The following is a 24,002-nucleotide window of genomic DNA, read 5'->3' as shown; positions in this document are numbered from 1 at the left end:
CAGAAAGGGCCGCAACTGGCGTACCAGGCGAACCTGATAAAAAGCCCCCCTGGCCACGGCGGTCATATGCTCTTCTAAAGACAGCCGTGCATCCAGGAGGACACCCAGATTGCGAGCCCTCTCTGTGGGGGGCAAAGATTCACCCCCAATAGTCAGCGATGGCACCAGCTGACTATACCGGGACGCCAGGAGCCACAGCCACTTGGTCTTGGAAGGGTTGAGCCTGAGCCTATTTTTCCCCATCCAAACCTGCACGGCCTCCAGGCAGCGGGACATCACATCAAGGGCATCATTGGGGTGGTCTTGGGTGGAGATGTACAGCTGGGTGTCATCAGCATACTGATGGACTCTCACCCCAAAACCACAGATGATCTCACCCAGTGGCTTCACATAAATGTTGAACAGAAGGGGCGAGAGGACCGACCCTTGCAGCACTCCCCAAGCAAGGCGCCTAAAGGTCCACCTTTGCCCCCCTGCCAACACAAACTGCGAACGGTCGGAGAGGAAGGAGGAGAACCACCACAGCACGGTACCTCCTATTCCTAACCCCCTCAACCGCTGCAGCATGATACCATGGTCAATGGTATCAAAAGCCACTGAGAGATCTAATAGGACTAGGACAGAGGAGCAACCCCTGTCCCAAGCCCTCCAGAGATCATCCACCAATGCAACCAATGCCGTTGCTGTGCTGTACCCCTGCCTGAAGCCCGATTGGTATGGGTATAGATAGACAGCTTCATCCAGGTGCTGGGGAAGCTGTCGTGCCACCAGACTCTCAACAACCTTCGCCACAAAACGAAGGTTGGAGACCGGTCGGTAGTTTGCTAGTACAGCTGGGTCCAGGAAAGGTTTCTTGAGGAAGGGCCTCACCACCACCTCTTTCAAGGCGGCGGGAAAGGCACCCTCCCTCAAAGAAGCGTTTATAATCCCCTGGAGCCAGCCTCGTGTAACCTCCCGGGAGGCCTGTACCAACCAGGAGGGACACGGGTCCAATAAACATGTGGCAGCACTAAGCCTAGGCAGAATCCTGTCCACGTCCTCAGGAGCCACAGGGTCAAACTCTTCCCAGGTAATATTCTCAAGACCTACCCCCGTCTACCCCCCCCCCGGACTCACCCAGTCGGAGTCCAAGCCTTCCCGAATCTGAGCAACTTTATCATGCAGGAATTGCACAAAATCCTCAGCTCAACCCTGCAAGGGATCTTCCCACACTCTCCCCCGAAGAAGGGAGTGGGTCACTCTAAACAGAGCGGCTGGGCGGTTCTCTGCAGATGCGATAAGAGTGGAAAAATTGTTAGATTTTGCCGCTTTTATCGCCACTAGATAGGTCTTGACATAAGACCTCACCAGTGTCCGGTCAGAATCGGATTGACTAGTCCTCCAAATGCTCTCTAGGCGTCTTTTTCGACGCTTCATCTCTCTCAGAGATTGGCTCCTCAGAGAACCTAGGAGCCAATTGAGATCGGCATCGGGTCAGAGGCCGCAAAGGCACGACACAGTCCAAAGCTCCGGCGGCTGCACTCTCCCAGGCGACAACCAGGTCTTCAGTCGAGTCATGTGCCAGGGTCTCAAGAAACGGCCCAAGCTCCGTCAGGAACCTTTTGGGGTCCATCAGGTGCCTGGGACGGAACCATCTGGTCGGTTCCGTCTCCCTGCGGCGGGGGGAAGCGGCTTGGAAGTTCAAGTGAAGGAGAGAATGATCTGTCCATGACAAGGGTTTGATGACTAAATCCCCTCTGCCAAGATCATTCAACCACTGACCAGAGATGAAAATCAAGTCCAGAGTGTGTCCCCCGGTGTGAGTGGGGCCTTGAACTAATTGGGTCAGGTCCATGGCCGTCATGGAAGCCATGAACTTCCGGGCCACCTCTGACGCCTCACCGACGGATGGCAAGTTGAAATCCCCCACAACAATAAGTCTGGGGGTATCCACCGCCACCCCAGCGATAACGTTGAGTAGCTCGGGCAGGGTTGCCGCCACGTGGCAGGGAGCCAGGTACGTGGTCAGCAAACCCATCTGTACCCCACGACCCCACTTCACAAAAAGGGACTCACATCCGGCTATCTGAGGAACAGTGGCCTCCCTCGGACAAATACTTTCCCTGATAATCGCCGCCACTCCCCCGCCACTCCCGAGCCCTCGGCTGATGAAATGCTCGGAAACCTGGTAGACATATTTCAACGAGGGGAACCCCCCCCCCTCCTGGCCCAACCAGGTTTCTGTAATTCCTGCCAGGTCCGCACCCCCCTCCATAATAAGATCACAAATGAGAGGGGCTTTATTAACTACCGACCTGGCATTACATAACATCAGCCGAGGACTCAGAGCCTGAGATCCTGTGCAACCCAGGACATGAGTCGCGCATTGAGGGCCGGAGTGCACAATCGCTCTCAGACAGCGCATGCGTACCCCCGGAACCTGATGTGGCCCCCTGCGTCCGCCATACCTGCCCCTCCCACTCATAGTTTCAATTAAACTGCCCTTTCTTTTGCCCCCCCGGCTTAATTAAATTATCTTTCCATTGATATATAATTTTATGGTACTACTCCAAAAAAAAAGTGGTGTTATTAGCCATCAAACCTCAAAAATACACTTTTCCCAAAAGGTTTCCACAATTTTGGCCACCATTGTATAGCGTGGAAATTATATAAAAGTGGTCTGTTTTCAAAGCTTTTTTTATTCTAACTCCTTATTCATTATTTTGCATATGTTTGTACGTGGGTGGCAGAATGTCTAATGTTCACATTTTCAGACACACAGATTTATAAAATGTCTGAGGTCTTTCCTTTCTAACACTGCTTTCTAAGGAGTTTTGTTCATTTGTCCTAACCATGATATGAACATGCCAGGAAAATCAACATGGTACAGTTGCCACAATGTTGCGCTGGCATTAAAAATGCCCAGGTTTCAATCCACAGATGCTCACTGGAAGACTTGGGCCAGTCACTTTCACCCCAACCCACCTCACAGAGAGTGGTAGTTATGGGGGGGGAGGAGATAGGATGTAAATCTACATAAATAAAAAGCTTTCATCCCTCCACTATATCTCAGGTATTTCATGTCAAATAATTGTGCTGGTTTCCCTCAACTTGTAACACAAAATTTCCTATGAATACCTGCTCCACTCATACGAAAACAAAATTCTTTTGGATTTAAAGTAGGTAAGTTTACTGCAATGAGTAAGCAGTTGGGCTATATAACCTTGGAAAGTAGCTACGCGTGCCTTGGCTCTTGCCTTTGTGCACGTTAAAGCAGGACCTCCCTGTTGCCTTTGATCTATTTACTTACCAAGTCTTGGTTTAAGGGGAGGATGCTAACTACTTATTTGATACCACAGAAATGTCTATCTCTTCTTGTTTTACAATCTCTGGAAACACCCAAATTTCATTTCTAGACCAGTCCAAGTACATGGACCAGCCAAAGCAATTAACTCCACAGAATGGCTAAAACAATCTCTTTTATTGAGACTGCCTGAAATAAAAGATTCTTGCAAGTCCAATTTATCCTACACTCCTTATACTTCAGTGAATGAGGAAGATATCTATCTGACTGCTTACAAATGCTATCTGTCTGTGGAGGACTTAAAATGTTTTTCACCCTTGTAACAGATCTTGCATATCTTCATCAAGGTCATATTCCTTACTCTTTACAGAAAATTCCTTTACAAGGCTGGGACAGTCAACTTCTGCAGAGACATCTGTCTGCACACTGTCCTAACAGTCCTTTCCCACATACTTGTCAGGTCTGTCCTTTAGACCAGCAGCCCCCAACCTTTTGGGCACCAGGAACCAGTTCAATGGAGAGAGGTTATTCTGCAGACAAGAGAAGGCGTGCTTTTGCATGCTACCTGTATCCCATGGATGGGGCTTCGCACAGTTTTTGGCATGCCGCAGCCTGGTGCCAGTCCAGACTGGGGGTTGGGGGACCCCTGATTTAGATACAAGGTTGTACCTGTTTTTGAAATACAGATTTAATATTCTATTAAAATATTCTTGGATGCATCTTCATAAATTGCCCAACTGATGTACCAGAGAGTGCAGGAGGAGCACAAGTTAAAATCAGAGGAAATATTCATGCCACACACTTTCCTTCCTCTGCACTTACAGTCTGTCGGTTGACTTATCATTTGTCATAGGTTTCACATCCTTTCAGAAGAGCACTAGACACAGGTTAGCCCAATTGATAGGTCACAACACACAGGAAAGATTGCAGGGAATACCATGAGTGTTCCCTCCATTTTTACCCCATTCCGGGATGTGATGCTTCACCTCCTCGTGTGCACCTTGGATAGCATGGTAGTGTGAACCAAACGACTAGCAACAAGTGGTAGCCAGACTACATTGAAGAATTGGCAGTTAACGACAGTTGGCAGCCAGACATCTTTGTAGAACTCCTGGCTCTCTAAATACATGGCAACAGATAAATGAAACAGATAAACAAAAGGTCAAGACAGATTGGGGACATTGTCAGAATATGCCAAATTAATGTTGAAGGGCTCAGGAAATCTAAGAGCCAATACATATCCAAACTTTCATTTGAAAAGAATATAGATATGACCATCCTTCAAGAAACACATATAGAGAACAATGATCAGCAATACAGCAAAGATAAAATCCATGGATTTGATTTACTGGGGGCCACATACCACCACAGTTATGGCACAGCTACGTATGTCAGAAGGAATATAGAGAATGCTTTTCTACTGTCAACCTTCACAAACAAACAACACAATACACACAAAGTTGTTTCAAAATTAGGTGATCTCACAATAGTCAACATTTACAAGCCACCTCAGATATCCTGGCCATAGCATGTTTTGGATGTCAAACCTCACCTGGCAATTTATGCAGGTGATTTTAACAGCCATCATGTAAATTGGAACTATCACTCTTCTGACAAAAATGGGGTTCAGCTTTATGACTATGCTGTTGCAAATAAAGTACACTTGATTTTTGATGCCAAAGATGAGGGTACTTTCCAATCTGCAGCCTGGAAATGCGTAGCTAACCCAGATTTGTGTTTTGTCTCAGAAGGCCTAAACATACAGCCATTTCCAATAACCAGGATAGTTCTGGACAAATTTCTTCATAGTCAACATCGTCCTGTTTTGCTTGAAATCGGAATTCAGATTCCACTAATTTGCTCCACCCCTAGACCCAGATGGAATTTTCATAAAGCCAAATGGCCAGAATTTACCAAAAGCCTTGACGGTATCACACAATTGATCCTACCAACAAATCAACATTAGCATAGATTTGTGAGGGCTGTACTTGCTTCAGCTAAAAGATACATCCCTCGAGATTCAGAAAAGATTATATTCCAGGATGGAACAAAGAGACTGAAGACCTATACCAGGCTTTTCTACAGAGTGGCGACCCAGAGATTGCCAATGATTTCTTACACAACCTGGATGCAGCTCATTGCAAGACATGGGAACAATTCACAACCTCATTAAATTTCAGCAAATCCAGCAGGAAAGCCTGGAGCCTACCAAGGAAACTGGGAGCAGCCAGACAACCTGCTTGACAAACACCCAACGTAACTGCTGACTAAGTAGCCTCCCGAGTTGTCTCTCTCTCTAAAGCCCCAAATATGAAAGAGCACTCAACTACCATCAAGAAAGTGCTCTCAGCCATTTGATGGTCGGCTCCAACACTCTGAATTCCTCCAATTCTATCAATTGGCAGGCTTAAATTCAGGGAGCCTTCTCTGGCACTCGCTCAACAGCTGTCTAACAACTTTGACATCAACACACTGTGGAAAGCCAAATGGCTGCTGAATGCACAGATACAGGCAGTTACGTAGATGACCCTACACAAATGGTGCCAGGTTTTGACCTTCCTCACCAGCATTGGTCAACTCGGAACAGGATCCGTATCCAACATGGTGTCTGCCAGGACTTATTGTTTAAGTGGGGTCTTGTCTCTACCCCTCAGTGTGACTGTGGTTCTCACTGACAAAATATCTACCACATTGTGTCCGAATGTCCATCAAGAGCTTACACCAGCCCAATGTCTGCTTTTTTCAACATAGACCACACTTTCCTTGAATGGCTGGGTGGACCGGACATTAACACTTGAACTACTGTAAGTCCATGTATTTGCCATACACTAAATAAATAAATAAATACCCCATTCCACTCCTTTCTGGCAACTTATTAGGCAAGTCAGAAGTAACTAAGCTGCTATTCTAACTATCTGCCTAAACTCACCCAACCCACTATCTATGTTTGGGACAGTGATTGATAGTTATTTTTCCACCAGCAGCAAGCTGGAAGGGTAATAAAGCCAGGAAATCCACCAATCTCTTCTTTATTTGGCCTACAACGGGTATGTAAAGTTAGCATGTTTTAATAACTTATTACAGTAACAGAACATGAATCAGCAATGGGGGCAGCACAATTTATACCATCATAAATTTTTGCTCATTGAAGGACAGGTCAATAGCGCTTTTAATGCAGCAATGAGAAAGAGCTCTAAGAAAACATTGCAACTAAGTTGAATCACATATTATACAGTAGTGGCTTTGCTCAAAATAGAGCAAATTGGACATTATGGGATTTACTTTAAGTTCAAATTTTGCATTTTTAAATGGACTTTTTCTCATAGCATATGTTCTTCCTTCTACATTGCAGTGCTTTTAGCATAGCTGAGACATTACAATTAGCCAGAAATGAGTTGCAATGAAGGCACCACGCAACACACAAATCAAGTTTTGTAAATAGTTAGTGGGGTTAGTTTGTAACAGCAACTAACAGAAACAATGAACTTCATTGGACTGACAATGGTGTCATCTTGTGGTCTGAAAAAAGCAAAGGAACAAAATGTACAATTTCTAAGGAAAAGAAGTTGTATGAGAACAATCTATGAATCACTAAAAGTTCCATGCTGTTGTAGAGCAGCAAATCTGTGCACAATTGTTTAGGAGTAATCCCCAGTAAAGTCTGTCTGATTTATTTCTAAGTAACCATACACAGAACTGAATTTAGGAACTCCACAGATTTATTTATGAATCCATTAGGTACTGTACTATGCATAGAACTCTGGGCATGTTATTGCTGGCACTCAAGCTAGAAGTTCTGAGCGTTGCTGAAATTACAGATAGAACAGCACATTGCACAACAAGATCCAGAGACACTCTGAACAAATGGGGCTATCCGATTGCTCCTGCTCTTTGAAATTGTGGTGACATGTAAACAATACATATGTATACCTGCCCCTTGTGCCCTGATCAGTATACACTTGAGGACCTCATGGCAGCCTTAAGTATGTTTTGTTTTAATTGTGATGCTTCTGATATGAATAAACAAAAAAGCTTAGAGTATTACATAAACCTACCATAGTGGCTTGTAATCTATGAGTCCTAATTTAACCTGGTATATAAGTAGAACCACTTGTTTATATGTTAAGGATCCAGACCTGAAACATCTTACTGAGGCAAAATACAATATGGCATACCTCTCCATCTATTTACAGAAGCAAATCGGACTGATAATCAAATCTTAAAAGATAGTTTTCAGCTTTAAAGCACAATTGGGAATAGGATTGCTTAAATCAGTGAGGTCACAAGGTGTCAGCTTCCTGGGACATGGCAAGCAGTCCCAGAGCTCCACACTTCAGGGTGCAAAAAGTCAAAAGGGCATAGATGGGTGGGTGGAGAGTTGGAGCCAGTCCCTTACTTTACTGAAGCTCAGGGCTGGGAGGACCAAGCCTGGAATAGTTTCTATTGATCATTTGACAAGCGATATACCTTGGTTAACAGCTACAATAGGGAGTGCCAAGATTGCTGTGTTTAATGTGTAGATATTCCACCCATTAAAAATTGTGTATGTAATGGAATTCTTTTCTCAGAGTACACATAGAAATATTTTATATTATGCAAATATATTCAAAATGTAATTGTTAAATTACTTGCTTTCAGATGATTCGGTCAAAGAAAATATATTTTATCATCTTTACCAGCTTTATCTCTTGAAATAAAACCTTGGATTAATCTATTTAAACACTGAAGTTTGGGAGAAAAATATTTTATATTCATAAATATTTTCTTTTTCTTAAGCATCTGGCAACGGAAGATGTATCTGGCAAGAACATATTCAACGTGTTTTATCAAACCTATCATGCACAGGCCTCAAAGAAAAATATACATAACATTTTCTTCTGGAATTATTTTGTATTTCTGATTCTATTAGAAAATGTTGGCCTACAACTAACTCCCATTATACTCTTTCCAATTCTAGGATACTTTCAAATAGCAATCTTGTCTACTGGAAGTAACTTTGATGCTACTAAGGGTCTTTTAATTTTCATATGTAGAAATAAACATCCCCTGATAAGTACTGTTATATGCTGATTTGGCAATTTGGTTATATAGCAAAGCTTATAAATACTAAGAATAAAATACATTAAATACGTTAAAATAAAGTTTTCTACTTATAACTTCCATGTGAATATTCTACAATGAATCGATATGAATTATTAAATTGAAAAGAACAGTAATCCATGACTAATTTGATGATTCTAAGAAAACTATGACACAATTATCTCTATATCAGGAATAACAGAAACATCCTAAAAAATTAACGTGGGAAACCATTCTCTGCATCTATGTGATAATTGCCAAACAAAAAGAAAAATTCTTCTTTTAAACACTAATCCACAACTGAATAAGATTTGTCCAGGTTTTATATTTTAGAACTAGATCTTGGTTTTTCTACTAGTTGGTAGTCTTGTCAGTATTTACTGCACTAGCTTTTCCTTTTTCTAATCTTATTTCTGTTTGCAGCTGCCATGTCTAATTTACCATTACAGTAACCTGGCTTAGGGCTTGCACCAGCCAATTTAGTCTGATTCATCTGAACTGGTTGACAACTTTTTCCTACAGAATTGCCAACACTGTACCAGGGCCAGGAGCTAAGAGATTCTTTTCAAGGGTTTGGTTTTCCTCCTACCTTCATCTGCTAGGAGGATGGACTTATTAGCGTGCTGTGTGAATACAGTTACTGTCTGCGTTTGCACAACATATTAAATATGATCATTTTAATTTGGATTTACTGAATTGATGATGTTTCTCAGTTCACACAATAAGCTGAACCTAATGGTTGGATTCTCACAGAACCCTTACAAGGTCAAAACTAATCAAAATCATTTGTGTGATTACTGATGGGTGAGAGACTACCCCCAGTGCAATCAACGGTAAAAGTAAGGTTAAACTTTCTTCTATTCATAATAGGAGGGTATAATAAGGAAGAGGCCTGCTTCCTCTATAGACCCACCCACCACAAAATTATTGCAAGAATTATTTCTTTCATAATTTAGATAGCACACCTGCTTTTCAAAAGATGATGGATGACATAGTCAAGTGTATTAATGCATCTCCATAAAGAGAAATGCAACACTACTGGGAATAAAATGACATGTACAGAATTTTGGCAATGGGAGCTACAGTGGGTTTTTTTTTTATTATTACATTGCCTTCCTGATCTAATTCTATTGCCCAGATTCAATGTAAAAATACCAAAAGTTGCCAATCAGGTTTGGTAGAAGTCCTAAAACTTGAAAAATGTTTTCTTTTGAAAAAGACCGAAATCAACTCTACCTCTTTATAAAATAAAGCCCTTATTCCCCTTGTCAGTTCCTTTAGCAGGATCATGTTAGTTTCCTGCTGTCATCATACATTCATACATTTCCAAAGCAAGAGTCCCAACTAAATATTATCCTTTCAGCAGAATTGTAACTAGACACAATAATGTAATGATTTTCAATTCATTAAAGTCATCACAGCTAAAATATCATAGCTAGAAAGCTGTGTGATACAGTGTCTTCATCTCTTCCACCATAGTAACCACTTATGGAAATTGTGTAAGGCACAAATATGGATTTCCCCCTCCCTAGTTTTTTTTCCAGTACTTTAGAATATTTTTTACTAAAAAGAAAACTGCATATTCCAAAATATTCCTGAAGAAACTAAAGAGAACACTCAAGCTGCTTATAAAGAACCATTAATTTTTACTAAACTGCTGCAAATGGAAATCATAACTTTTATGATTTATGAATTTCCTGATATACCAAACCACTTACAGAAGATCAGAGATTATATTTTATATAAAGATTTGTGAGCATAAGACAACAAATTTGGTGAGAAAAGGCAGTTGCTTTGCCTCCAAAGTAATCCATCTAAATCTTTCTAGTCTACATTTGCCAAAGCAAACATGTCAAAAAATAGCTGCACACTCCTAAAGAAAAATATTTTTAAAAAGCTGACAGTATGCATTAATGGTAATATAGGCAAACAGTGAAGGGTTCCAGAGGCAAAGTTATAATACTGTACATGAGAAATTCCCTTTTCTACCAGATCATGCTGCTTTCTACAAAGATATGTGTTAAAATTTCCAAAAAGATTTTTACTCTTACACTAAGCTCATGAAAATATGCTAATTCTAAAGTATTGTTACAAATATAGGGCCAACATTGTAAGACTGTTTGGGCAAGTTCCTTTGAGTCAATATGAATCTGACATAGCTCTCAACAATGAAACATGTAAAATGCAGCAAAATATAGCAAAAAGGACTATTCTTATAACTTGCCATACATCTCTAATTAGTGGACCAGCAAAATATTATGCACATAGTATAATTGGAATCAGTAAGGCAATTGACAAAGTAGATCACAACCTTCTTGTAAAATAAAAAAATGTGGGATAGACAACATCACCACCAGATGGATTCATAACTGGCTGACAAATCACACTCAATGTGTAGTCCTCCATGGAACTACATCTACATGGAGAAAAGTATGCAGTGGGGTACCCCAAGGCTCTATCTTAGGTCCAGTACTCTTCAACATCTTCATAATCTATGAAGATGAAGGCATAGAAGGGGAACTTCAAATTTGCAGATGATACCAAGGTAGGAGGAAAAGCCAATACTTTAGAAACTAGGCTCAAGATCCAGAAGGATTACACAGATTTGAACAATAGGCCCTAACCCTATTCAGTAAAATTCTATTTAGTGGCGAGAAAAGTAAAGTTTTACACTTAGGCAAGAAAAACCAAATACACAGATATAGAATAGGTGGTACCTGGCTTGAGAACAGTAACAATGAGGAGAATTTAGGAGATCTAGTGAATAACCACTTCAGTATGAGCCAGCAGTGTGTTGCAGTTGCCAAAAAAGCCAATACAGACCTAGGCTGCATCAACAGAGGAATATTATCAAGATCACATGAAATATTAGTATCACAATATACTGCTTTTGTAAGACCATACTTGGAATACTTCATCCAATTTTGGTCACCATGATATAAAAAAGATACTAAGACTCTAAAAAAAGTTCAGAAAAAAGCAATAAAAATGATTGGGCTAGCAAAGAGAAGGACTAGGATGACATAACAGTTTTGCAATATTTGAGAGGTTGTCACAAGGAAGAATGGGTCAACCTATTCTCCAAAGCAGCTGAGGGTAAGACAAGAAGTAACGATGGAAACTTATCAAAGAGAGATCCAACCTAGATCTAAGAATAAATTCCCTGACAGAACAATCAATGGAACAGGTTGCCTTCAGAAGTTGTGGGAGCACCATGACTAGTTTTTAGAAAGAGATTGGACAGCCATTTGTCTGTTAATCTCTAAAATTGAGATGTTGGGGGCCTTCTCATTCCCTCTTTCCATACGCCTTCCCACTCAACTGAACCAGGGTTCTGAAGCCTACCCCTTACAATCATTTATTTCCATTAGCCATTTCTGGAGTACTTATTGCATTAGCTTATAAATAAGCAATCTGGCATCTTCCAGATAACTAGAAATCCTTTGCCACTGCTAGGGTTTCAAAGTTGTTCCTATGCTTGTTGTCCTGTTTTCCTTGAGTGCTCCCCACCACCATTAATACAAGCTGTGCAGATTCTGCTTGAATTATCTAATACTTAAGTAATAAGGTATATAAAGTAATACACCTCCTACTAGATTCACATTATTCATTTAGTTTATGTTTTAATTTTACCTGTTTAATCAAGGAATGGAATATAAGTAAGTTCAAATTTATTATTTAAAGCCTAACTAAAAATAACCTTATCAAATAATTTAAAACTATTTTTAAAAGAGAGGAAACATTGTAGCACTTTAGAACCTTTCAGAACCAAGATTGGCCCAACTATGTTTCTAAGCATTAGTGCACTCATTATGCAAACATATCACTGGAAAAACATGCCTAAGAGCATCTATATTAGTCAAACTGTTCATTTAAAAGGCTGGTCAAAATCATTCTGTTAGCAAACTTGATATTAATATTTCTCTCCAAATGACAAAATAAGCTCTCTTTTTTAGAAATATTTCAATGTTATAATGTTAATATATGCTGCAGCAGCATTTTTATTTTATTAAATTGTTTGTCCTGTATTTGTTAATTTTTTGCATAGTTCCTAAAGTATATTCCCAAATAGAGCCATAAATTAATGCCATAAGTGTTGGCATTCTAACATCGTAAACATTTCACTACTTATTAACTTTTAAGAAATAAATGATATGGCCACGAAGTCTATTCTGCAGCACTTACTTAGCACCTTGTTCCTAGATCAGATTGGCATCTACCAAATAAAACTACTACCTAAAAAGGAAAACAGAACAAAGTTGTATAAACTGAGCCAAATTGCATTCAGTGATTTCACTGACCTAATGTAGCACAGGTTTAAACAGTATAATTCCATTCAGTATATGAATGTGTTGAGAAGGATAAAGGCTTTCAGATATATTGTACATGTTCACTGGCTAAATATAAGATATAACTAATTAATGAAGAACACAACCCCCATCCCACCTGTAATTGATTTAGAATTAGGTCCCTCTGGTGCAATGGGAAGTATTCTGCGCATGAATGGGAGATAATTTAGGCTCTGTATTATTTGCATAGTGCCCCATTATTGAAAAATTAAAATGAAAAGTCTTTGATTTTTTCTTTAAAAAAAAGAAAAGGCTATAACACAAAATTTTAGGAGTACTTCAGAATCTTATAAAAGTGGGTTCCTATTATGCTACTCCTATGTATCTTTATTGTTCTTATGAATCCCAGTAGATGTCCAGAGTGACGCAGGATTCTTTCATTGAAAAAAGAAAAATAAGTTTTCTGTATATTCAGCTCAGAAGATAAATATTCTCCTCAAAGTGATTTTCAATCTAAAGACAATTTGATTCACATGTTTTCAAGAATTCTTTAGCAGCAAGGAATGATATATGGAAGTTCTAGTTATGAAAAACAATCATAACTAGGCCAGTTATGGTTAGAATAAGAAATGCTGACAGGTCTTATTTATGAAATGAATTAATAATCTGTTTTATCAAAGTCAGGTTAATAAGCCAATTCTAAAAGTCCCACCCCACCAAAAAAAATTGTGAATGACAGAAGCTTAACTGTACCAAGGCAAAACAGTTAATTCCAGAAATACTGTAGCACAAAAAGCACAGAAAGCTCTTTACTTCCCAAAACAAAAATATACTTAATAGTCTGTCCTGTTGATTTAACCAGATTATTGTATTGTTCACCACATACTATATAGCTGTTCTATGATTCATTGATGCTATTCAAGCACAAAACTCCAGGTCAGTCACTAGAATAGCAGCAATAAATCAAACCGTGTAACCAAAGATATTACTAAATTGAAAATATCATCTAGTTTCTAAAAAAATAAAACAAGAATTTTATTCTTTTGCATGTCCAAAAATTTGTTTTAAATGAGTGAACTCAAAGTTGAAATGAGTATCTACTCTTATTTCTAAAAAAGTGTATCATCTCTATAATACACCACATCTTAAACCACACAACATCACCATATACTACGGCAGGGGTGAAATTCACCAGGTTCTGACAAGTTCTGGAGAACCAGTAGCGGAAATTTTGAGTAGTTCGGAGAACATCCCAGAGTGGGATGGGAATGGGGATTTTGCAATATCCTTCCCCCAGGAGTGGGGAGGGAATGGGGATTTTGCCAGGAGCGGGTTCTAAATCCTGTTGCTACAGGTTCGCTCGTGTGCAGAAGTGTCCAGGCGGTGGGCGGAGCCTCCTGCCGCCGCCACTACCGGTTTGCCCGATCCGGTGCTAACCGGTAGCAACCCACCACTGGATTTTGCAGTAACCTTCCCCTGGAGTGGGGTGGGAATGGAGATTTTGCAGTATCCTTCCCCTGCCACACTCACCAAGCCACACCACACCCATCAAGCCACGCCCACAGAACCGGTAGTAAAAAAATTTGAATTCCACCACTGTACTACAGTATGCTACACATGTTATATTTTGGACTATGTATGCACAAACATGTTATCAGTAATGATGACACACTTCAGCTATATGAACTGCAAACCTTATTAGATTGCTCTTAATAATGCTACCAAAATTACCGTTTCTTTACCATCACCCAACTGAAGCTGATCATCTGAGTAAAAAGGTAAAAAGATAAGGCCTTTGGGGATTCAGTAAGCCCCATGGTGACTATCTGAACACAACATATAGTCTGTAAGTTACCCACATGTGCTGAATGTGTTGTTTTATATAGCATATAGTTATATTTCAACATATAGTAAAAGCAAATGATGATACAACTAATGTATTGGACAAGGTAGCTTGCAGTTTTAGAAAGGAAAGTAGCACTTCCTTAATGCAAGGAGTAAGATTTAATATTTTCCCATTTTCAAATGTGAACAGTAAAACAATATCTTATTTTTAAATATTAAGCACTTTATGTATTTCTTATTTATCCAAAATTTGAATCTTTATGAGATCTAGATTATCTTTTATTTGGAGCTAGGCTTTTCTCAGGAGCCCTGGTATTTTGGAATACCATTCTGTAGAATGCCTACTAATGTTCTTAGAATGTTTCCTTTCAGAAGCAACTAAAAAGCTTTCCTATTCCATCCAGCTTTTTCCAAATTAATTCTCTTCTTCAAATTTTTGTTCTCACTTTAATTTTTCCATTTATTTTATAGAATATTTCAACTGGCTTTAATTTATACAGTTATAAATTGTCCTTAATTTTATAAGACAAAAAAAAAAAAAAAACTATGCACATCAGCTGTTTCCTTAATGATTTGTAATCTATAAAAGATAAGCTTCCATGTGGAGGTACATATATGCATGTAGGGCTCCTTTCCTGTGGGAAAACAATACATATTCATTTTCTGAATGTTGTCCCTCTGGAAGGAGTCATGTGTACTCATTCCATGTGATCATTAGGCCCTATAAACAATAACACTAAGGGCTTCCGGTTTGCTCTTCGTAGCCACCAGACGGTCCTTCGGGACCGCCAGCCCCTTCGCCTGTAAAGAGCCGCCTGTACAGCGGATAGGCGGCTCGAAAAACTCCATTTCCAGGTGGAAATGTGAGACAGAGCAGGTGAGTGTAGGTAGAGCTCTCCGTAGCCCCCAGAGTATTTTTTTTTTTACTCTTGGGGGCGAGCGGATGACGCTCCCTATAGCACTCGCCGTTTGCTCCGGGCGTTGGGAGACCTCTGCTTTTTGCAGAGCAAGGCTACGAAGACAAGCTTTTCAAGATAACTAACAGATTAATCAAAGAGGATGAGATCTGGAACTGGACCTGGACCCTAAATTGCAAGTATTAATACTTATTTTGCAAAGGATATTCAATAAAGTAAAAAAGATCTTTTAAAATGGTTTCTTATTAAGCCACAAAGTAGCAGAATAAATGCTCCTGGCTACATTTGAAGAAAAAGATACACTTTTGTGTTTTCTTCTTCCTGGAGATTTGATTTGATACTGATCCTGTTTGGAAAGAGGCTGGGTTTTTTTTTTTCTTTTCTAAAAAGTTTGCCTGTGCGGAAATATGGTGTTTAGGCTTATAAAGCTGGACAAACAAGCAGGGGGGGGGATTCCCCCATCCACAAATTATATGAACAAGTTCTTAACTTACAGTCTCAGAAAACTGATTTTAATATAATTGAATTTCTTTTGGAGGAGATTGTAAGAAGGGATGAGATTATGAATCAGAACTTTGAGAAATTTAAGCAGGAAACTAAAGAATTGGTGCAATTAAAGTTTGATATTTTGCATCGAAAGATTATAAAAATGGGTAATGGTTTCTCAGAATTTATGATCAGGCTGGATACAAATACTAATCTATTAGAGTCCAAAGTGGAGGAAATTGAGGACAATTTGGAAAATAAAATAGAAAAAATTGAGAATGACTTGATAAATATTCAAGACAATAGTTTAGAAGAAAAACCTGAAATGGAAGCTGATTGTAATGAAGAAAACATACAGCAACGTATTGAAAGGGAAGTTTTATTGATGCAATATAATTTTACTGAATATGCGATCAGACTGCGAGGATTACAGGAAAATAACAGAGAGGATTTAAGGAAAATATCTTCTGAAGTTCTGGCTGGGATTTTAAAGGTTCAACCTGAGGAGGTATTTTGTAGGATCAATAGAGTTTATAGAATAAACTCCTGGATTGCAAAGCAAAGGCAATTGCCTAGAGATGTGGTGATTTATTTTACAGATAAAGATATAAGAAATAATATTGTGCAGAAATCTTTTAAGTCTACTTTGCAATTTTTTGGAAGAAAGATTTGGATTTATAAAGAGCTCCCGCCTAAGATATTATTGGAAAGAAAGAAATTTGGCTTCTTGGTGGCTGAGCTTAAAAAAAGAAATATCTTATTCAGATGGAATATTCCAGTTGGTATAATATTGAGATATCAAGGAGAAAGATATCAATTAAATGTTGAAAAAGCTGAAGAATTTTACCAAAAAATTTTAAAAATGAACTTAACATCTTTATGCACAACACAAGATAAGCAGAAGGAGTTAGAAATAAAGGAAAAACATCGAGTTACAGAGGCCTTTGCAGATGAATTGCCCTTGGATTCTTCAGATACCTCAGATGGATTATTTATAAATAAGAGAGAAGTGGCACCGGATTCTAACGTGATGACTCACCAAGTTACAGATAACCATGGAAATCAACCAACTGATATACAACTTACAGAAAAGAAATATGAGTCACAAAAACAAAACCAACAAGATCAAGTTATAAAACAGAATGAAAATTGACCAGTTGATACACAAATGGCAGAAAGGAAACCAGGATGGAGATCAAACCCACAAAAAGAAAGGAAAAAAAGAAATAGGTCTCACAAAAATAAAAATTTCTAAACTAAGCAACAGTAAAGCCAGTTACTTTGAAAAAATACATGACTGAATACATGAAAAGATGGATGAGGTGAAGTAGTGGTTGATATCATCCTGAGGAGAGTGACAGACCTCTGCAATGCTGTAATTTTGGGATGTGAAAAGGGCCTTGAATTGTTGGATTGGAATTATCTATTTTTGGTTTGTTTTTTTTTCATTGATCAACGTATTATATTTATGCTGAGCTATAAGGCAAGAGAGTTATGCTGGGGCATGCAGAAGATCTGGATGTTACCTCATTATGAGAATGAGAATTAATAATCCTGAAGAAAGCCACTATTACAGATATGGATTACAATTATAAAGTCACTCGGGTGGTTGTTTTCTTTTTTTTTATATACATATGTGAAGATATTCATTACTGATGGGGGCAGATGATAACTGAGGATTTTGAATACTCTGTTGCAACTGGGATGTTATGTTACCCTAATCCGGATGATGGAGTCAGTAATCCAGTGGAAAGACATCAAAGAAGATATTATATGGATTACAAGTTTAAAGTCATTGATTTTGTTTATATAAGGGAATATTTTCTTAGTAGGAAGGGCAGAAGAATAAAGATATTAAGAATTGTTGTGCATGGTAATCTTGTAGGAAAGTGGGTGGAGATAGGCTAGTGTATTGATTGTATAGATTAAGAAAAGGGATGCTTAAAAGACATATTTATGGGAAGTGGAGGAAATGGATAGAGTAGAACAAATGTAAAACTAGAATTCATGGGGAAGGCTGCTTTGAAATGTTATATTACAGACATAAGTATGGGGAAGGGGGGAAAAAAAGGGCAGACTATCGATAAATTGGGAGTTATAAATATTACTGTGTTAAATCAGAAGTTATCATATAGTGTTTTAATGGAATGTTATTTTGAAGTGTTTAGTAAGAGGGGGAAGTAATAGTATTAATAATATCACTAGAAGTAAGGGTCAGTACTTGGAGGGGGGAGTAAGGGGATGGTAAAATATTATATAATCTGTTATGTATTAGGTTTTTATTTTGAAGAAGTCACAGGGGGATGGGGTGATGAGGGGGGGTTAGGGAGGGGGGGGAAACGGGGGGAAATTTGTATTTGAAAAGCTTTTTCAATAAAAAAAAAACAATAACACTAATTACATGTTAGTGAGGGCTGTGCCTTTGAAATATCAGCAGAACATCCTTAAAAGATTGTTTTCAGTCTAGGAAAGAAGTATATGAATATTGTAAATCAAATAAGAAACTGGCAATGTCAGTAACTTCTAAGTAGAGAAACACTGGTGGCTGCCAAGGAATAAGACAAATTCCTGTTGAATATTAAGAGATTTTAATCATAAGAACAATTCAGTATTAGAACTGGTTACCAAGGGAACAGTGAACTAGATGCGTGCAAGCAAAGGAAGCTGAACAGCTATCTGTTATGAATGCTTTGGACTGCTGCATGGATCACAGGATTCAATTCAATGGTCTAAATGCCCCATTCAATCAGTGGCTTCCACAGGAGGATGGTAAAAATCAGCAAGAGAGACAGAACATTTGAATACAAGACCCATCCTTTTTAAAAAAACATTCAATCAATTTGTACAATCGACCAAGATATTATGGCCACCATAACAACCAATTTATTACAAAAATGACCCAGAGGGGAGAAGGAATCATACACTAAACCTGGTTCTTGTCTTAGAGTAGAGTTGGGAGATACTACTATCAGTCCCTTTTCTGTTTACCACATCACTCCAACCCACCCCTACAGGAAGATTAGACCTATTCAATCAGTCCCTCTGACTCCCAGACTGCTCGATTCCAACTTGGAAGGAACAAGGGATTGTCCCCAATACTGAGACTTTGGTTGCTATTTAGAATGAGGTAGCAAGGAGGGTTTAGATTGGATTGCACCATCTTGCCTGCAACAGATGACATTATGCCCTTGGTTTACTGAGGACCTCTGCAGAATAAAGCAGCAGAAGATATGCCTAGGGAGCTACTGGAGGAAATCTAGGAGCAAGTCTGAGCATCCTTTAAAGTTTACCTTATGGTAGAAATATGCATGTTTCTTTGATGTGGCTACTTTTGCTTTTGATCCAAGCCCCTCCAGGTTTGTCGAGCCTCCAAACTGGTAGCCCATGCCTGAGTTTCCAGTGAGAAACTATGAAAGGGGCACTGGTTTGTCTCTCTTCAAAAGAACATCTTTGGATCAGGCAGAGCTGGACTATTTTCATCCAGACTCCAATCTTTCTTCTTTAGGGAATTTTTTTTTTTAGAAGGGGGTTAGCCAACAGGTCCAAAGTGTCCCGGGGGAAGCAGATTATCTGGATCCCTTCCAATCAGGTTTCAGACTAGGGTACAGTAATAAGCAGCTTTGATAGTGTTTGATTACCTCTGGTTGGCTCAGGATGGGGAAGGTGTATTCATCCTGGCCCTCCTTGACCTCTTAGCAGTCTTTAACAACATTGACCATAGTATACTTTTGGACTAGCTGAGGGGTTTGGGGGAGCTGTTTTATAGCTGTTGTTCTTCCAGGGCTGATTCCCATTGGTGATGATGGGAAGAGGAAGGGTCTAGATCTAGACCCTACTATGTGGGATATTTCAAGGGTCTCCCCTCTGCTTTTTAAAATCCACTCCTGGAAAAAGTCACCTGTGAGCATGGGATACAGCAATTGTATTACATTAACTGGATAAATAGACTAACCTAGCGAATAGAAAATTGTGTTTTTAAAAAAACTCAAACCAATATGCAGGATGAATAGATAGTATAGGATTAGATGGATAAATGGTAGTTCTAGGCTAGTGACTTAGACTCAACTTGCTGAAGAACTTTACAGTATGATTCTGTGAGCCAGAACAGAAAGATAACACAACTTTCCTCAATAACTTTGTTTGAGCTTCCCCATGTTTCTTACCTTGACATAGATACATTGCTTGTACAGAAGCACCTTCTAGCTTTGATAAATACTAGAGAACACCAAAAGGAGAATGTGGCCTTGGAGCCTTTTCTATTTGCAAAAACTAGAAGAGATTTCTGAGGACTGATGTACATGGAAAAATCACTTTCAGTTTTGTAAGTATAGGTGATGCTGAGAAGAGGCTCTGAAGCAGACAAAAGAAAGCAACACGGTTGCTCTTAAATCCTCTGCCCCTATGTACTTAAAAAAGAAAATTACCTTCCTTTTACATTTTGATTCATTCAGTTCCATGAATGAATGAGTTTGTTTGTTTGTAACATTTAGATGGCCACCTAACCCTTAACAATCGGACTCTGGATGACATACAAAATAATTAAACAACATACAGAAGAAAAGTAACATTGCTAAAGCAAACTAAAACAATTAAACGGAGATTAGGACTAAACTATATCTCATTCAATGAAAACTCTACTTATCTTTATCCTCATGCCTAAAGAAAGAACCAAGTCTTACCATAACTGTCTTTCTAAAGGCTTGCAGGAATTGGGGCTGACTATGTATTGGAGGCGGAGATTGTTCCAAAGGGCAGGAGCCACCACTGAGAAGATATTTATAGGTTATATAAGGCTTCAAAAAAGGGATCTGGAATGTATCCTCCCTGTCAAAATGTGTGAAAAGGCAAATATCCTTGGGAGAAGGTGGTCCATAATAACCTATGTCATGTAGAGCTTTATAAATAATCAAGACCTTCAATTGCATTAGAGGCCTATAAGGGGCAGGTATAGCTTACTGAATGAAGCTATTATACAGGTGTAACAAGAAGCACTCATAGTTACCCTTGACACTGAAATCTGGACCAACTGAAGCTTAAGAATGGTAGTCAAGGATAGCCTTATGCACGGGTAAGTTCTAATCCATTTAAGAGATGAGTAAGATATGAGTGACCCTGAGCAGGTCCCTGAATCCAGAAATGGAAATGGACATAAGGCAAATGCCACTTGGTCTTTTCATGAAGGAGCTGTGAGACAAGGAACACACCCAAGTTACAAGCACGTCAGTGTTTCTAGGACCTGTGGGGCCCAAAACATACAACCACTTGCTCTTGGTAAGGTTCAATTAGGCAGCCAAGTCAAGCAATATACAATTCAATATATAAGCATATTGACTGTCAGATCTTCCTGGGGAAGCTTTCCAGAATCTAGGCTTTTTATAATCTTTTATGTCAATGTGTCTTAAAGTGTGGCCCAAGGACCCTCACCCAACACATTCTCAGGAAATCAAAACTATTTGTCAGATATTAAAGATAGCTGCAAAAATTTAAAATGTCATTCTTCTCATTCTTCTGTTTGTTAAAACAAAGATTTTTCATGGAAATATTTAAATTAATCTAATGAGTTTAATATTTCTATTTCAGTAAATACTGAACATATTCTACACATGCATGTCAATTTTTAAAAAGGCATTATTTATATAACCCATACAAACAAAATTTATTTTGGGGTCATCTATAATTTTTAAAAGTGAGAAGGGGTCCCAAGAGCAGAAAGTTTAGGAATGTTGCATCATATCATCTCCTCCCCCATCTATTAAACAGGACACCAAAAAAATGTGGAACATTCTTTATTCACAGATATTCTTTATCAGAAAGATGCAAGACATCCTGTCTGCTACAAACATATCAGCATCTCTACTTGAGACAGTGATAAAATGCTTAACTACTTATAGACAGACCCCCACAGAATGTCTGGAATAATTTAAATTCAAGTCAGTCAGTAAAAATGTTTGTGTGGAGTATGGAGGTGTGAGTGTGCATTTTTTGGAATTTGGCCTGCAACTAAGTTTGTAGATGGAAATCTAGCCTTTTAAACATCTAAAAACTACGGAAAAGATAATACAGTGTTAACTGGTATTACTATGAAAAGATGTGGTTTAAGAAAACAAGCTTAGGATGACCCTAGAAAAACCTTTTTCTTACCTTCCTCATTCAAAATCCATGGAAAAGCGGTGGTGTCCGTTTCATAGCCACAAGTGCTGTCTTCAAAGGCACAAGAGCCAGCAGAGTATGATTCAAGGGCTCTGGCTAACTGCAAAACTATAGAAGACAAAGCTGGCTTAGTTTACAACATAAAGAGAGTGGATCAGCTGTGAAAGGGAGTCTGTGATAAATATGCACTTCAGGAAAGCAAGTTCAGGGCAGCCTTTGGCTTAATTCAATGGAAATCAACTGTGCACTTCTGCAGCAGAAGCAATGAAACTGCAGTAGCAGTCTTAACAGTTACCAAGGCTGTCTCCCAGTCTTACAGATGCAACACGATTGTAGCAGATTCCAATACTAATTTTATCTCATTTGCTACTCTAAAAATCTATTACAAGACCCAGTAACCGCATGCTTCGTGCACCTGCTCTTCTGTCAATGTCATGCATTGTCATGCAATGCAGCCATGATCCACTGCACTTTCTAAGGGAAAAGCTGTCTTGACCCAATTTGGGGGTGGTGGTGGATAGGAACACAATTTTAAAAAATTGTAGGAAATGCAATACCCCAAATTAAGTTCAGCTCCCTAAAGCATCTCTTAGAGACCTCAAGATGCTTATCCTGGAGCAAAGAAGTCACGAATACAGACCTCACTACAAAATTAATTAAGAGACTTAACGCTTTTTCCGATTCGAGAGACCAGGTTATCAGCCACGTGAGACATACGCTGTTTCTATGACACACACACCCATTTTTTGTGAACGGTCCCCTCTCTCTATGCAATTATCGCTTTCTCAGCCTCATAGTTATCTCTGGACCTTTCCTTCTAGTAATCCCCTCCCCAAACAACAGGGGCGTTCATACTATTCCCTCATAATAAGTTTCCGTCTATCTGTCAGGCTACGGTTCCTAAAGCTTCTGTTCCAATTCCCATTTCTCCCCCTGAGGCTCTTCATCGTTTTCGCTGCAAAGTCACCTCAACGCCACCCTCACCCACCCCGTTCCAGGTGCAGGAACCGAGTCGTCCCCTCCTCTTTTCTCCCGCCGCCGCCTTACCTTGCACGGCGAGAAGGCAGCGTAAGATCATAGCGGCGCCGGGAGCGAGGAGGCGAAGAGGACAAAGCAGCTCGGTGGTCACCGCGCGGCCAAGCTCCCGCCTCGAGGAGCCGAAGGCGTTGCGAGCAATGCCAATTTAGAAGCCCAGAGCAGCCGAAGCGAAGCAGCAGCCCCTCCACCCCCGGGGAGGGAGGGGCTGAGCTTGGACAGCCTCGGAGTCAGCCTGCCAGCTCCGAGGGAGGGAGGAAGGGAGGGGGCTGCTCAAAGCAATAGAAGCAAAGATCCGTGAGGGAAGCCCCGCGGTTTCCACACGGAGTAAAGTCTTTTCCCCCTCCCTCAGCCATTGGCAACAGCTCCCAAGGAAGCGCCGGCGGGAATCCGCTCGGCTCGAAGAATAAGCTCCCAGTTGCTAGGAGAGCCTCAAGGCGGCTGGTGGCCTTTTCGCCGCCGCTTTCCATGCTCCGCAGCAGAATCCGGATGCCAACTTTGAGGAACTTTGGCAATACCCTTGTCAAGACTAACCTTCCTCTCATCAGGACATGCAGTTTGATGATGGATCTATGGCGAGTGTGTGTGTGTGTGAAAAAAGGATCCCATTCCCCTCATGAGGACATGCAGTTTGATGATGGATCTGTGCAGGAAAGGAAAAGAAAGGAAAGGAAAGGAAAAAAAGAAAAAAGGGAAAAAAAGAAAAGAAAAGTATGCCATCAGACTTGAAATTCTGGGCTTAGACAATTTAGAACTATGCCGCCTTCAGTATGACCTAAGCGTAGCTCATAAAATTATCTGCTGTAATGTCCTACCTGTCGATACAGCTTCAACCACAACAATACAGGAGCACCCAATAGATACAAATTTAAAGTGAACCGCTCCAAACTCAATTGTAGAAAATACGACTTCAGCAAC

At 39.8% G+C, this 24,002-nt stretch overlaps 1 protein-coding gene across 1 annotated transcript in view; it reads right to left on the bottom strand.

Moving 5' to 3' along the window:
• The window catches only part of MAMDC2 (MAM domain containing 2), a 60,714-nt gene extending 37,587 nt beyond the window's left edge, over positions 1 to 23,127 (bottom strand). The window contains exons 1-2 of the mRNA XM_070935598.1: positions 23,097 to 23,127; positions 22,041 to 22,157 (exon numbers count right to left, since the gene is read on the bottom strand). Of these exons, the coding sequence (XP_070791699.1) occupies positions 22,041 to 22,157; positions 23,097 to 23,127 (148 nt within the window). The remainder of the gene's footprint in view (positions 1 to 22,040; positions 22,158 to 23,096) is intronic.
• Between the last annotated feature and the right edge of the window lie 875 nt (positions 23,128 to 24,002).

This window comes from Pituophis catenifer, unplaced genomic scaffold (genome assembly GCF_029215685.1).
Source record: "Pituophis catenifer annectens isolate HBS135680 unplaced genomic scaffold, rPitCat1.0.hap2 SCAF_2, whole genome shotgun sequence".
NCBI lineage: Eukaryota > Metazoa > Chordata > Lepidosauria > Squamata > Colubridae > Pituophis > Pituophis catenifer.
The sequence above is the reverse complement of the archived record's forward strand: the minus strand, read 5'-3'. Positions and strand labels throughout refer to the sequence as shown.